At 45.3% G+C, this 13,514-nt stretch overlaps 2 protein-coding genes across 5 annotated transcripts; both read right to left on the bottom strand.

The window, feature by feature from the left end:
• Positions 1 to 521: 521 nt before the first annotated feature.
• LOC119354116 lies at positions 522 to 8,286 on the bottom strand. Of its 4 annotated transcripts, none has more exons than XM_037620819.1 (16): positions 7,950 to 8,273; positions 7,350 to 7,389; positions 7,121 to 7,243; positions 7,001 to 7,036; positions 6,712 to 6,882; positions 6,470 to 6,556; positions 6,281 to 6,399; positions 6,072 to 6,173; positions 3,167 to 3,283; positions 3,029 to 3,082; positions 2,772 to 2,838; positions 1,871 to 1,924; positions 1,511 to 1,600; positions 1,206 to 1,271; positions 1,077 to 1,109; positions 522 to 837 (listed from the first exon to the last, which is right to left on the bottom strand). In XM_037620819.1, exons 3-16 carry the CDS (start codon positions 7,211 to 7,213, stop codon positions 703 to 705), a joined length of 1,224 nt encoding a protein of 407 aa, XP_037476716.1. In that variant the 5' UTR covers positions 7,214 to 7,243; positions 7,350 to 7,389; positions 7,950 to 8,273; the 3' UTR covers positions 522 to 702. The 4 variants fall into 4 exon arrangements, with proteins under 4 accessions (XP_037476716.1, XP_037476719.1, XP_037476717.1 ...); XM_037620822.1 differs by having other exon boundaries at positions 6,470 to 6,553; positions 7,950 to 8,271; XM_037620820.1 differs by lacking the exon at positions 7,950 to 8,273 and having other exon boundaries at positions 7,350 to 7,410.
• A 346-nt stretch (positions 8,287 to 8,632) lies between these two features.
• On the bottom strand, positions 8,633 to 13,006 carry LOC119354115. Its single transcript, XM_037620818.1, has 5 exons — positions 12,703 to 13,006; positions 11,861 to 11,910; positions 11,426 to 11,503; positions 10,124 to 10,748; positions 8,633 to 9,772 (listed from the first exon to the last, which is right to left on the bottom strand). Exons 1-5 carry the CDS (start codon positions 12,940 to 12,942, stop codon positions 8,951 to 8,953), a joined length of 1,815 nt encoding a protein of 604 aa, XP_037476715.1. The 5' UTR covers positions 12,943 to 13,006; the 3' UTR covers positions 8,633 to 8,950.
• Between the last annotated feature and the right edge of the window lie 508 nt (positions 13,007 to 13,514).

The following is a 13,514-nucleotide window of genomic DNA, read 5'->3' as shown; positions in this document are numbered from 1 at the left end:
GAGGTGGGCCAGAACACGTAATACATGCAACATAAAGTACAACTCAACACAGATGTCCCATGACAAAAAGTAGTTTGAGGCATCTATATTTATTTTTTTTCTCCCGATGCAAGCTATCACTAGTGGGCCTCATTAAGAAATATAAAATAAAGACTAGTACACGTGGGCCTCATTAAGAAATATAAAATAAAAACTCTAATACACAGGGCTTCACAGGAGTATAAAATAAAGACTCTAATACACATGCATCTCTACTTTGCACTCCAACCTTTTCAACTTTTGACACCGGACCACACTTTTCTCTTCAAGCACCCACCTTCTGCAAAGGATCTCGCTTCTCTATCCGAACTTACTTTACCTGATATCCGATCCTACATAGCATACGGAGCATCACCCTGGGGCTATGCATTATACATGCCCTAAGTAAGCAGGCAGCAGCTCCATTGTGGTTCATGAGTCGTGACCGATTTCAGTTCAGAGTGGCCGAAACAAACGGTGCGGCAAAAGAAAAAGGCGCAACAGAGAGACACATGAGACACTTTCCATTCGAATCTGCCATATCTTCTCATATAGGCATGGAAAACATCACCTGTAAGCACACGGGGTTCACAAGATTTTGCACAGAACTGGACAGCCGAGTATTCGGCGTCTCAAAATCGACCGGAGCACATGAAAAAGGAAGAAAATGTGAGCTGAAAAGTGCTAATCTACTGCTGGTCTGTTCCTCCTCTTTCTCCGTGAGCGAGTGAATGGATCAATCCATGTTCTATCTTCCCTCGCGGCGCGCTCCCAGCGCTTCTGGAAATCACGAAGCTCCACCCGTGATTTTCTCCTGACCTACTAGGCCAAACAACAAACTGTGACAAACTACCAAAAACTAGATGTGTCAAAACATCACATGATATGGTTAACTGCCTATAATGCTTGCAAGTACAGTCTATTAGTGGAGGTAGTTTACAAGTGGGGTGATTGTTCAGACTTATTGCTGTTTTAGGTTCTGAGCTCTCGGCTTGCAACGATTTTTAAGAAAGGTGTCATGTGGCAGTGTGCCAGAGCGAAGTAATTTGTGAGCTCACCTTTGTCCTCATGTCAAGGCTTGCTGCCTTCCCCTGGTTACACGTTATTAGATGTGTTATGGAGATGTCACAGAAACAAATACATTATGTAAACTAGAATGTGCCTTCTGCATTCAGGCAAAGACATACTCTCGTTTGTTGCTGCACTTGAGCAGTTCTCTGACGGAGTGCATGTGAGCTCTTGCCGCGGGTACGCTGTTACAATTCAAAAGCAAACATGAGAGGAAACATCAGCATCCCGTCCTACATCATTATGATTGAAAATGCAGATATAAGCTTTGGCATTGTCCTTTAGATTATCAAGTGATATTTCCATGGCCGTCTACTCATAATTCATACAGTTTCCACCTGTCAACCAAGGCAATGGATCATGTCCGCCATCACATTGACAGGACGCCAGGGCTGTGACGGAGAAAGCAGAAGCTTATACGAACCTTTGTCATTGCAGAACCTCCTAAGGTCTGTACTCCTCGATGGACTACAAATTCGCTATCAACTACTCCAATGTTCTTTGTCCTGTCACCCTAAAACCATTGAAAGGGAAACTTTAATTAAACTCCCTTGAGAAGGATGTCTTATTTACGCAATGAGGTCACCATACTGCTTGAATACGTCAATCCGAAAAGAATCTAAATAAGAACATAAGCAATCCAGAAAAGCTGCCATTCCTCTAATTCAAATTACCTCAAGCAGAAAGAGCAATAGTGTGGACAGTGACTACATTGTCAATGCCTTTGCTTTGGAAACTTTATCTAAAGCATGCTACAGCTATATAAATGTCACCAGTATAATACCTGGGCGCAGTATCCAAACTTGTAATCAATACCCCATCCATGGACAAGATCATTCTGTACAGTGCAACAGATGTTTTAATGGCTGGAATAGTCCTAAAAATCAATTGGGCAGAAAACGAAAAAAAGTCTAATCGTGAAGTGACACAAACGTTCGCTAAGGAGTAGGTTGATTATATGCCAGTGTCTTATGAAGAACTTAGCCCTGCTCGGTTGGCTAGTGGTATGAGTGCATGCCCACCCCACCTGCGTTAAGAGTCCTGGCCTACGCGAGTGCTCGTTATCGATTCTTAATGCAAGGTCATACAGGGCTTCCCCTTACCCCCTGCTAGGTCAAGTTTTTCTGTATTACATATCAATGTCGTATGCCCTATTGTTTAACAGTTACCACGAATTAGTTCCTGACAAATGCAGCAATAACAATATGTTCCCATCATCCCCAACAAGCAATATGTCAGGGAGTTACCAGCAAGATGCATCCAAACAAACCCTGCACATGAATCTCGGAAGTTCTAGAAAATGTTGGAGCCAATAAGGCTAGTTAGTCCCCGCAAAAAAAGGGAGTAAATGTTCTACTGCTTTGTGTATATATTAACTGATTTTGTGATCCAGAGCAATAACAAAAGGAACATGGTAAATAGATGTTAACTGATTTTAACACTAATAAGGGTGACGTAGTCCAAAACACACTAAATGTTTGGCTCCATCCGCTCTTTTCCGTACATGGTTAACATGAGTTATTCAAGTTAAATATGGGACAAACCACAGACAGGGCCCCAAAGTCCCTGGCTTACTCCATATTGTACTACCCATGACTATGGAATGATCAGCATAAAAGGTCTACAACTTGGCTCAAGTCTAAACTCAAATATGAACACTCTTTATTAAAAGATTTAACCCTTACCTGGATGAGATGCCAAGCACATTGCCAAGCAGATTTCGAGAAAACCGGTGCCATGCCCTCGACCCATCTGAAATCAATTAATTGTCACGCAAGCGCATATCTAATGCAGGTTTGTTGCTAGCGTACTATGGTGATTAAGCAGTAAGACAATGCTAGTGTGCTACAGTCTACAGCAGATCAAATAGTAACTAACACGCTTAGTTAACAAGGAAAGCAGATGTTATACCACAAGAAAGAGTTTAAGAAAGAAAACATACCCAGAACAAGGTGGCCCTTCTCTTGAACAATCTTTATTAGCCCGACTGACTCTTCTGTCAAATTATATATATTCTTAATTTTGTTATTCTGTAAACTTCAACTCGAGCAAACAGAGCGTTGCATTACATAAAATCTACCTGTGGAAACTCCCTGTTTTCTTACGAACAGTTATCGGATGATGAATTTCAGATAACTTAGGGTCAAGACCAGGTTGGGATATCTCCAGCCTTTCTGATTTCACTATATTCAAGTACCTGCTCCAAATTACAATGTTAGCCAAATTGGTACAGAGAATACAACAACAACAACAACAACAACAACAACAACAAAGCCTTTAGTCCCAAACAAGTTGGGGTAGGCTAGAGGTGAAACCCATAAGATCTCGCGACCAACTCATGGCTCTGGCACATGGATAGCAAGCTTCCACGCACCCCTATCCATAGCTAGTTCTTTGGTGATACTCCAATCCTTCAGGTCGCTCTTAACAGACTCCTCTCATGTCAAATTCGGTCTACCCTGCCCTCTCTTGACATTCTCCGCACGCTTTAGCCGCCCGCTATGCACTGGAGCTTCTGGAGGCCTGCGTTGAATATGCCCAAACCATCTCAGACGATGTTGGACAAGCTTCTCTTCAATTGGTGCTACCCCAACTCTATCTCGTATATCATAATTCCGGACACGATCCTTCCTCGTGTGGCCACACATCCATCTCAACATACGCATCTCCGCCACACCTAACTGTTGAACATGTCGCCTTTTAGTCGGCCAACACTCAGCGCCATACAACATTGCGGGTCGAACTGCCGTCCTGTAGAACTTGCCTTTTAGCTTTTGTGGTACTCTCTTGTCATAGAGAATGCCAGAAGCTTGGCACCACTTCATCCATCCGGCTTTGATTCGATGGTTCACATCTTCATCAATACCCCCATCCTCCTGCAGCATTGACCCCAAATATCGAAAGGTGCCCTTCTGAGGCACCATCTGCCCATCAAGGCTAACCTCCTCCTCCTCACACCTAGTAGTACTGAAACCGCACATCATGTACTCGGTTTTAGTTCTACTAAGCCTAAACCCTTTCGATTCCAAGGTTTGTCTCCATAACTCAACTTCCTATTTACCCCCGTCCGACTATCGTCAGCAAAGAGCATACACCAAGGGATATCTCCTTGTATATCCCTTGTGACCTCATCCATCACCAAGGCAAAAAGATAAGGGCTCAAAGCTGACCCCTGATGCAGTCCTATCTTAATCGGGAAGTCATCAGTGTCGACATCACTTGTTCGAACACTTGTCACAACATTATCGTACATGTCCTTGATGAGGGTAATGTACTTTGCTGGGACTGTGTTTCTCCAAGGCCCACCACATGACATTCCGCGGTATCTTATCATAGGCCTTCTTCAAGTCAATGAACACCATATGCAAGTCCTTCTTTTGCTCCCTGTATCTCTCCATAAGTTGTCGTAAGAAAATGGCTTCCATGGTCGATCTCCCAGGCATGAAACCAAACTGATTTTTGGTCACGCTTGTCATTCTTCTTAAGTGGTGCTCAATGGCTCTCTCCCATAGCTTCATTGTATGGCTCATCAGCTTAATTCCACGGTAATTAGTACAACTCTGAACATCCCCCTTGTTCTTGAAGATTGGTACTAATATACTCCGTCTCCATTCTTCTGGCATCTTGTTTGCCCGAAAAATGAGGTTGAAAAGCTTGGTTAGCCATACTATCGCTATGTCCACGAGGCCTTTCCATACCTCAATGGGGATACAATTAGGGCACATCGCCTTGATTCCTTTCATCCTTTCTAAAGCCTCCTTGACCTCAGACTCCTGGATTCGCCGCACAAAACACATGCTGGTCTCATCAAAGGAGTCGTCCAGTTCAATGGTAGAACTCTCATTCTCCCCATTGAACAGCTTGTCGAAGTACTCCTGCCATCTATGCTTAATCTCCTCGTCCTTCACCAAGAGTTGGTCTGCTCCGTCCTTGATACATTTGACTTGGCCAATATCCCTCGTCCTCCTCTCTCGGATCTTGGCCATCTTATAGATGTCCCTTTCGCCTTCCTTCGTGCCTAACCGTTGTAGAGGTCCCACATGCCCGACCCTTTGCTTCACTGACAGCTCGCCTTGCGGCCTTCTTCACCATCTTGTACTTCTCTATGTTGTCTGCACTCCTATCCATGTATAGGCGTCTGAAGCAATCTTTCTTCTCTTTAATCACCTTCTGGACATCATCATTCCACCACCAGGTATCCTTATCTTTGCTTCTCCTTCCCTTGGACACTCCAAACTCCTCCGAGGCCACCTTACAAATGCAAGTCGCCATCTTCATCCACACATTGTCCGCATCCCCTCCTTCCTCCCAAGGGCCCTCCTTAATGACCCTCTCCTTGAACGCTTGAGCTACCTCCCCCTTGAGCTTCCACCACTTTGTTCTAGCGACTTTGGCACGCTTATCCCACTGGACACGAATCCAAAAGCAAAGTCAGCAACCACCAGCTTATGTTGGAGTACAACATCTCTCCAAGTATCACCTTACAGTCTAGGCACACACGCCTATCTTCTCTTCTCGAGAGGATGAAATCGATCTGGCTAGAGTGTTGGCCACTACTAAAAGTCACCAGATGTGATTCTCTCTTTCTAAAGAGGGTGTTAGCTACAATCATTTTAAAGAGGAATCAAGAAATCTTCTCCTTCTTCTTTATTCCAGATGTAATACACAAATGATTGTAGCTAACACCCTTCTTCTTGATTCCAGATGTAATACACAAATCTTCTCCTTCTTCTTTATTCTAAAAACAGATATAACTTTGCTGCCTAGCACATACCAGGCAGCAACAGACAACAATTAATTCTGCAATGTCAAAACTACATTGTTATACTTGTAGGCTGTAGCTGCCTGGACCAGGATTTAAGAGCTGAATACATTGCACTCTGAACACATTCCATGACTGATACCTTGGCACTAGGCATATTTTTAATGACAGATAGGAAATGACAGGTTTAAGAACAATACCGGGGTTCATGCAACACATATACCTTCTTGGGTTAAAATTATCTACTTCAAGATCTTCGTCCCAAAGAAATATATACTTGTACATCGAGACGACGGCAGGATGGAGGAACCTTTTAGCAAACCACCTAAAAGATAGATGTCATCTCGAAGTTAAATGATACCAGATCGATACAAATTATAGGTAGTCAAGGTCCGACTCTTAGTTCAGTGCAAGGGTAGAAAGAGGCCGTACCATTTTGTCTGATTAGAAGCAGCGATGTGTATCACACTTTTGCTCCATGGTAGATCATTCCACTCATTGACCTTCCCATCGTAGTGGAACAATATAGCTGTAAAGTTCTCTGCAAGAAACTGAGCATTCAAGAGTTACATGATAATTGTATGTACAAATCACTGCCGAACGAAGTAGTAAACGAAGTACCTTCTTCATAAGAGCATCTACACTTTTCTTCTGATTGATACCAGCAGGGATAGCAATCAAGCACCTGTCTTTCTGGTTAGACTCCTGCTGAGACAAAACACTAGCATAGCATTAGATACTGCATATGGCCTTGTACTCAGGAAGGTGGGAGCAGCTAAAGGCTGTTAAATTCATTCAGAAACTGAAACCAACAGAAATATTGTACTGAAACCAACAATCTTAGGCAGAATAGCTCAACTGACCGGTGATTGCACGCTTCTTGTGAGCCATAATGGCTTGAGCTCCATGTCGGAGTAAGGCTCCACTATACCATGAGGCAAAAACCCGACCCTAGCAGTAGAAGCAGCTCCGTGTGACACCTTGGCAGTAGCTCTCCCAGTCCCAGATGCCTTAACAGCAGCCCTGTCAGACCCCTGATATGTACAATGGAGCCACAGTCAACGCCTCAGCAACAAATGAGTATCTGCTTCAAGATTACCACAGCAAACAAAACAACTTGGTCCTTTTGGTGGAGGCAATGGGTTCACATACCATCATCGTATCAAACGGGGGAGCGTCTTCATCCAACTGTAACAGCGTATAATCAGATGAGCGTCGTCTCTCGAGCAGAATATAACGGGGAATTGAATTTTACAAACGATCGAGTGTTACCACTGTCTGTCTGCGTTGGTAGCTTGCCATGTTGTAGACCACAAATAGGATTATCATCAAGCACAGAACCAGCAGACGCAGCCGCAGTCTCATCTTAGAGCAGTGATAGCTCCTGTGACCATTCTGCGGAACCAAGCAGATAGTGTCATCAGCTCACACATAGAGAGCTGAGCGGCTGTAGATTTGAATACAAATAAAGCATTAATTAAAGCAGCACAGGGGAACCCACCTTATCCCACTGGGCACTACTTCTCGCTCTTCATGAAACCCTGCATTCACGACATAAAAAACTGCAGAAGTTGAGTATGTTTTCAGACACCATGAGGCGCATAAGAGAAGTTGGGCTGCACGTTCCATTCAACCCTGAGGCCTTACTTGAATTTGGATGGACGTAAAACACCATGAACATGTTAAGCTTCATGCACTAGCCGCAACTAAAAGTCCGAACTGATGGAAAGGGCTAGCCAGTCTGCGTATACACTTCAACAGAACAGAGGAACAACGACATTCGCTTTCAACATGCGATTCGCTTTGTTCCCTTTGCAAGAAAAATACCGACCCCTCAATGAAAAAACAAAGGGAAAGCACCGAGCAAGCATGTATTGCCGCGTCGGTGGCGATGGTTACACACCCGCGACGAAATTGTCCTATGTTTCATGGCCGCGGGGTGCGGCGCGACCCTCCACTCGCAGCTCGCGGCGAGGCGCTCTGTGGGATTTGGAAACGTGGGTTCACGCAGCCAGCGCGCAATCGGAGTGTAGAAATCTCGAACCCCCAATCAATCAATATGCGGAGATACGAAGCACGAGGAGAAGAGAGGGGACAATACCGCGGAGGCGGATGAGGCAACCGGCTGGACGAGCGACGAGCGGTGGACCTCCGCGCGGAGGGCACGGGCACGGGCGCCGCTGCTATCTCGTGGAGGAGGAGGAAATGCTCTGCAGAGAGATTGGGAAAGGCACGGGCACGGAGGCGGAGCCAGACGCGGCCGCTGGAGCGGGCGGGCGGGCGGGCGAGACAGCGACGTTCAGAGGAAGGGCGACGTGTGGCGCGTTCCCACCCGCACCCGTCGCTCGCAGCAGCGCCACGCGAGGTGACGACGACCCGACTGACAGAGGAGAGGAGGGAGACGCAGCGCCGGGGTGATGCCGCCAGCTCAGTCACAGGCGATGGGGGTTGCGCGATGCGAGCAGCCCGTATCGGCTGGGCTGCCTGCCACGACCGGGTTTTCCGCTCAGTTTGTTTCTTGGTTCCCTCCCTCGGCCCCCCCGCGCGGCCCAGGAATGTGGAGGCCCCGACCCACCAGTTGCTTCAATTTCAGATTAATTTCAATACTACAACCGAGTCTTGTCTCAAAAAAAAAAAAACCTATTCTCGAGCTCTCGAGTCTTGACTTACCACTCTACACTCAAAAAGAAAAAACTCTTACCACTAAAAAAACAAGTACACTACTCTTGACAATCTTGCTCCAGTCCCCAAACAAAAACAAATGACTCTTACAGACATCAACACTTGTCTCCAAAATTCTGCGATGCCATATACTTGACCAACGAAAGTTCTATGGGTATTACATACAGTTATATAACACAGACATATGTATAGCGCCTAACAACTCGGATCACATCTCTACAGGCAAAAAGCTGCGCTTCATCTAGCTGACCTTGAACAAAACACCAGGAAGACTACCACTCCTTCCTGTTACAAAACATCCTGATTCCCTGACCTAGTCTTTGACAGGGTGGTACACAACACCGGATGGAGCTACTCTAGGACCTCCTTGTAGGATTTGTACACAACACTTCTGCATATCCGCCGCGTCGCTTCTCCCTGTCACCGTCGACTCCTCTTCCTGCCTTTGCTAGGACTGTCTTGCGGCGGCGGTGCAGCACGCTTCTGTCCACTCTTTGGAGGCCGCCCGACCCCTCGCTTCTTGGCGGCGGGCGCACTTCTCTCGACGGTTTCTTCCTCGGCTGCTGCCGCTGCAACGGCGGGGACGTCCCTGGTCTCGCTCTCACCCTGACTGACAGTGCTTCCAGTCTCCCTTGAGGAAACCTTGCTTCTCTTTGCATCACGAGGCACGTGACGTATTGGCGGCAATGTTCGAGAAATCTTCTTGGATGCAGGGGCACTAGTGGCCCCTGCCGCCGCCTTCTTGCTTATGGGGTCACTTGCTACCCTTGCAGCAGTCTTCTTGATTACAGCCTCACAAGCTATCCCTGCCCCGGTCTTCTTCATCACAGGTTCACTTGCTATCCCAGCCACTGTCTTCTTTATTACAGGCTCACTAGCTATCGCTGCCATGGTCTTCTTTAGTACAGGCTCAGCAGCTGTCTTCTTGATTACAGGGCCACTAGCGATCCTTGCCTTGGTCTTCTTGATTACAGGGTCACTAGCTATCCCTGCTGCTTCACAATTCATGGAGAGAACGACTGAACTCTGTTGCCACGTTTTGCATATGAGACCTCGAAGTTCGATTGCAGCCATGTGCTCCAGTGTGGCCTTTGGAAAAAAAGTAAGGACATTATTCACAAACACGAGCATGTCTTTTAGGAGCTCCTTGGCAGAAGAGATAGCACCACTCTTTATCTTTGAACGAAGGATTCGGAAGTCCATATGCTGACGGATCATCTTCTTGTATCTAGCTCTCTTCCGCTGTAGATGGAAACAATTGGACATAAGATGACAAAATCAGAAGTACCTGTGCTATTATATTCATCTCTAGAATAGATCAACTGTACAGAAGATTTGAGCCACTTAAAAGTTCTCTTTCAGAGCATATGATATTACCACGTACAGTTTACCCAATCTGCCCACACTAACTAACTGTAAGCATAACTCAGGTAATAAGAAAACAAAAAGGAAATTCACTATGTCCACAAAGATCTGACTTTCTTGATCCTCTCAGAACAAATAGTGGGCAACTCCAATAAAATTTTTGTAGAAGATAAGACTACAATTTAAAACGCCCACTGAAGCAATAGTGATACAAGACTGATTAAATACCTGGATATCAATTTGGTGTTGCAACATCTTACAGTCACCTTGAGCGGATATACTATTCATAATATCTGCCAATTTTGGTTTTGCTCCCTCGCGCACAGATACACCAGGCTCTATCTTTGGAGTTTTCAGTTCCTTGATGCAGCCTTCAGAGGGAACCTCTCTCTGTACGCATGGAGCTTTGCACACAGATACACCAGGCTCTATCTTTGGAGTTTTCAATTTCTTCATGCAGCCCTCAGAGGAACCCTCTCCCTGTATGCATGGCGTAGATGTATTTTCACCATCTCTGCTACTATCAACAGCCATCAGAATAGCCCTTTTATCCCTCAATCCCCTTTTCTTTCTAGAGCCCCAAAGCAAACCATCTTTGGCACAGAGCTTCTTTTCAGCATGGGGCTTTGATAATGTCTCTGCTGATGTATTTTGAACTTTCTGAGATTTTTGACTGTTGCTTGCTTCCTCTGTGAAACTAGCAGCGGATGATCTGTCTTTGGACAATTCTTTGCTCGAGGAAGTAGTATCAGCTGCATTTTCAGTGTGTGAACATGATTCAGTGTGACATCCTAAGTTATTACCATTATCATGTTTGCTATTGCTGAGACTCTCGATCACAGACTGCAAGGACCTGGAACAGGGAAAAGCCAAATCGCACATTATTAAACAAAAAGAAAAATTTCCACACAGATGGCATAAGTAGTGTCTAAGATAACTTTCACTTGGCTTCAAGATGACAGACAATACTCCATGAAGTAAAGGTTGTGTTGGGATACTGATCATCTTAACCATCCATGAAACCTGATCAACGACGTTAACAAGGTGGGACTTTTTCTCATGACTGCTAATTATGTTTTATTTGTCTTAAGTTCAAAGAGGGTTTAAATAAGCCATATAATTAACCCCACTAAATAACATGATTAATCTAATGTTTTGCATTTTTATTTGGTTCTATTTATCAAAATTTAAATTCTTCAAAAAGTGCTCCCAGCCCCTCCATCTCTCTCCCCTGCCTCATGCCCTTCCCTTCATACATTTCCTTGAACTTCAGTCTATATGAGAAAAACTAATGACTAATTATCAGCAAAGACGATTTCAGAGGAGCTATTTTTAATCAACTTCTAACATTCTTTCAGTCATCTGGTCAACGGCTAGTTTAGCTGATGCATTATGTATAGAGAAAGACGTGCATTGCACGTGCAGGACAACAAGTAACTAAAATATATCCAAAACAAATTATGAAGATTACATGTGAAAATGCCAAAAAAATTCAAGAACAAGGTGTATATTGACATACTAAGTACTAACCCAATAAAACTTTCTGATTTCCTCAGCTCCCTTTTCAATTCAGCAACTCTCTGCTTGCGAAGCTCCTCAAACCAAGCACTGCAATGAAGCAAATACAATGCTAAGTATTGTTACATCATTGTAAAAGTTACTTCGCTATAGAACACAAAACTATCTATGTTAAACTACAGTCCGTTGAAATGTTCTGCGCATATTGGCTAAGATACTAAAATTTGCATATGAGAATGTTGATAATCATCATTGAATATATTTCTTCTGATTACCAGTCCTGCCCAGTGCCCATGATAGATTAACATTGAAAATTCTTCTACCAAAAAGTCAAACATTGTCCTTGGAATACATCATGGTATGTAGCATACACAACCTCAAACTAAATGGGAAGATCATTAACGTGGACAAGTTAGCACAGACATCACAGGGATGGGTAACACTTACTCGCATGCAGAGTAGCGTGCTTGAATCTCTGAAAATTTTGCTTCGCATTCCTGCAAACAAGAAAAACAGCCAACCAATCAATACCGTAACTTCTTCCAAACATGAGATGGGACAGGCCGTAAGGGATTCAAGTTCCCTGCTCCCCACACAATTCCAAAATTGCAAATACTTTGATCTGTAAAACCAACTGTGCGGGTGTTCAAAATGTTTCGGCGTATAGGCACAAAGCTCCCACATATCCAAACTGTTGGACAAATTGCCCTTGGTAATTGGTACCAAAGCGAGCAAAAATTGTGCAACCTGTGTCGTACTGTAATTATATAATACAGGACCAACTGAAATTGTACCACATTCTTCCTCACAAAGAAATGAAGAAATTATGCCACATTTCATCGGTGGATGGTGGTTGGGGGTTGATTCAACTCGTTTGGTTTGCTGCATTTTCAGAACGTGGAACTCATGATCATCCAACCAACGGCACAATCTCTAAAATGGCAGCCTAATCACAATCTCTAAAATGACAGCCTAATCACAGTCTCTAAAATGGCAGCCTAAGCACAATCTCTAAATGACAGCCTAATCACTGTCTCTAAAATGATTACCAAACATTTGCTCTGCATCCGTACGAAACCATATTACATCAACGACGCCGAGAGTGTATCTCCAGCAATGATCACGAAACCCTAGCCAGCACCAAGGATAACATTTCGGTATCCCTAATAATACGAAAAAATGAATATATGCCCTAATCCACCCTTATCGAAGCGGCATTACAGGCACGCGGCCGGTAATCGTAATTAACCGAGCAGTGTCAGGCTAGGGTTCGGCGGTGGGGGGCGGACCTTGGGCGAGAAGGAGCACGGGGAGCGGGCGCGCAGCTCGGCGGCGACGGCGTGCCAGTCGGCGGCGCCGTGGCGGAGGACGGCGCCGCCGAGCACGAGCTCCTCCCACGTGCCCCAGGCGGCGGCGGCCGCGTCGTCGTCCTGCTCCTGCTTGACCACCACAACCACCATCGGACGGGGCGCTCCCTCGCCCGGGCACCGAGGAAATCGGTCGCCCTTTTTTTTGGGTCGGGGCGGCATGCGATTGCGGACGGGCGAGGCGATAGGGGAGGCCGAGCCAGGAATAGGACGAGTCGGAAGCGGAGGGAGGCGGTCGGGCAGGGTCGTCGCGGTCGGCCTCTGTCTCTCCCCACTTTCTTTCCGTCTCTGGGAGTGGGCTGGGCGCCTGGGCGGGCGGTGCCCTGTCTCGCCCATTGTTTTCTTTTCTTTTTTGGCGTGGGTTTTGGATTTTAGATTCTTCTACTATTCTGGGTTCGTGCTAATCTAGGACGTGCGGTGGTGGAGGCCCACGCCACTGTCACGCAACGCCTTTTTTACTCGCTTCGCTACTTATATAGTGACTGAGACGAGGCAACAACGCACATCGCATTTTTTTTTCCTTCCCTCCCTTAGCGGGTCTATGATGAACATGTCTGGCTTTTGTAAGTGAGAGTTTTGTCAGAGGATGTTTATATTTTTCTCATGTATACGTAAAAGCATGAACTTTGGTAAGACCTACGGGCAGATTGTACGTTGCCCGTAAATGTAGGATTTTTTTGGTAAAAGCATCTTGAGCAGTTGTCCTAAAATACTTGCAGACCCTTAAAAAAAAC

This window comes from Triticum dicoccoides, chromosome 2A (genome assembly GCF_002162155.2).
Source record: "Triticum dicoccoides isolate Atlit2015 ecotype Zavitan chromosome 2A, WEW_v2.0, whole genome shotgun sequence".
NCBI classification, from domain to species: domain Eukaryota; kingdom Viridiplantae; phylum Streptophyta; class Magnoliopsida; order Poales; family Poaceae; genus Triticum; species Triticum dicoccoides.
This window is presented reverse-complemented; position numbering and strand designations above follow the sequence as displayed.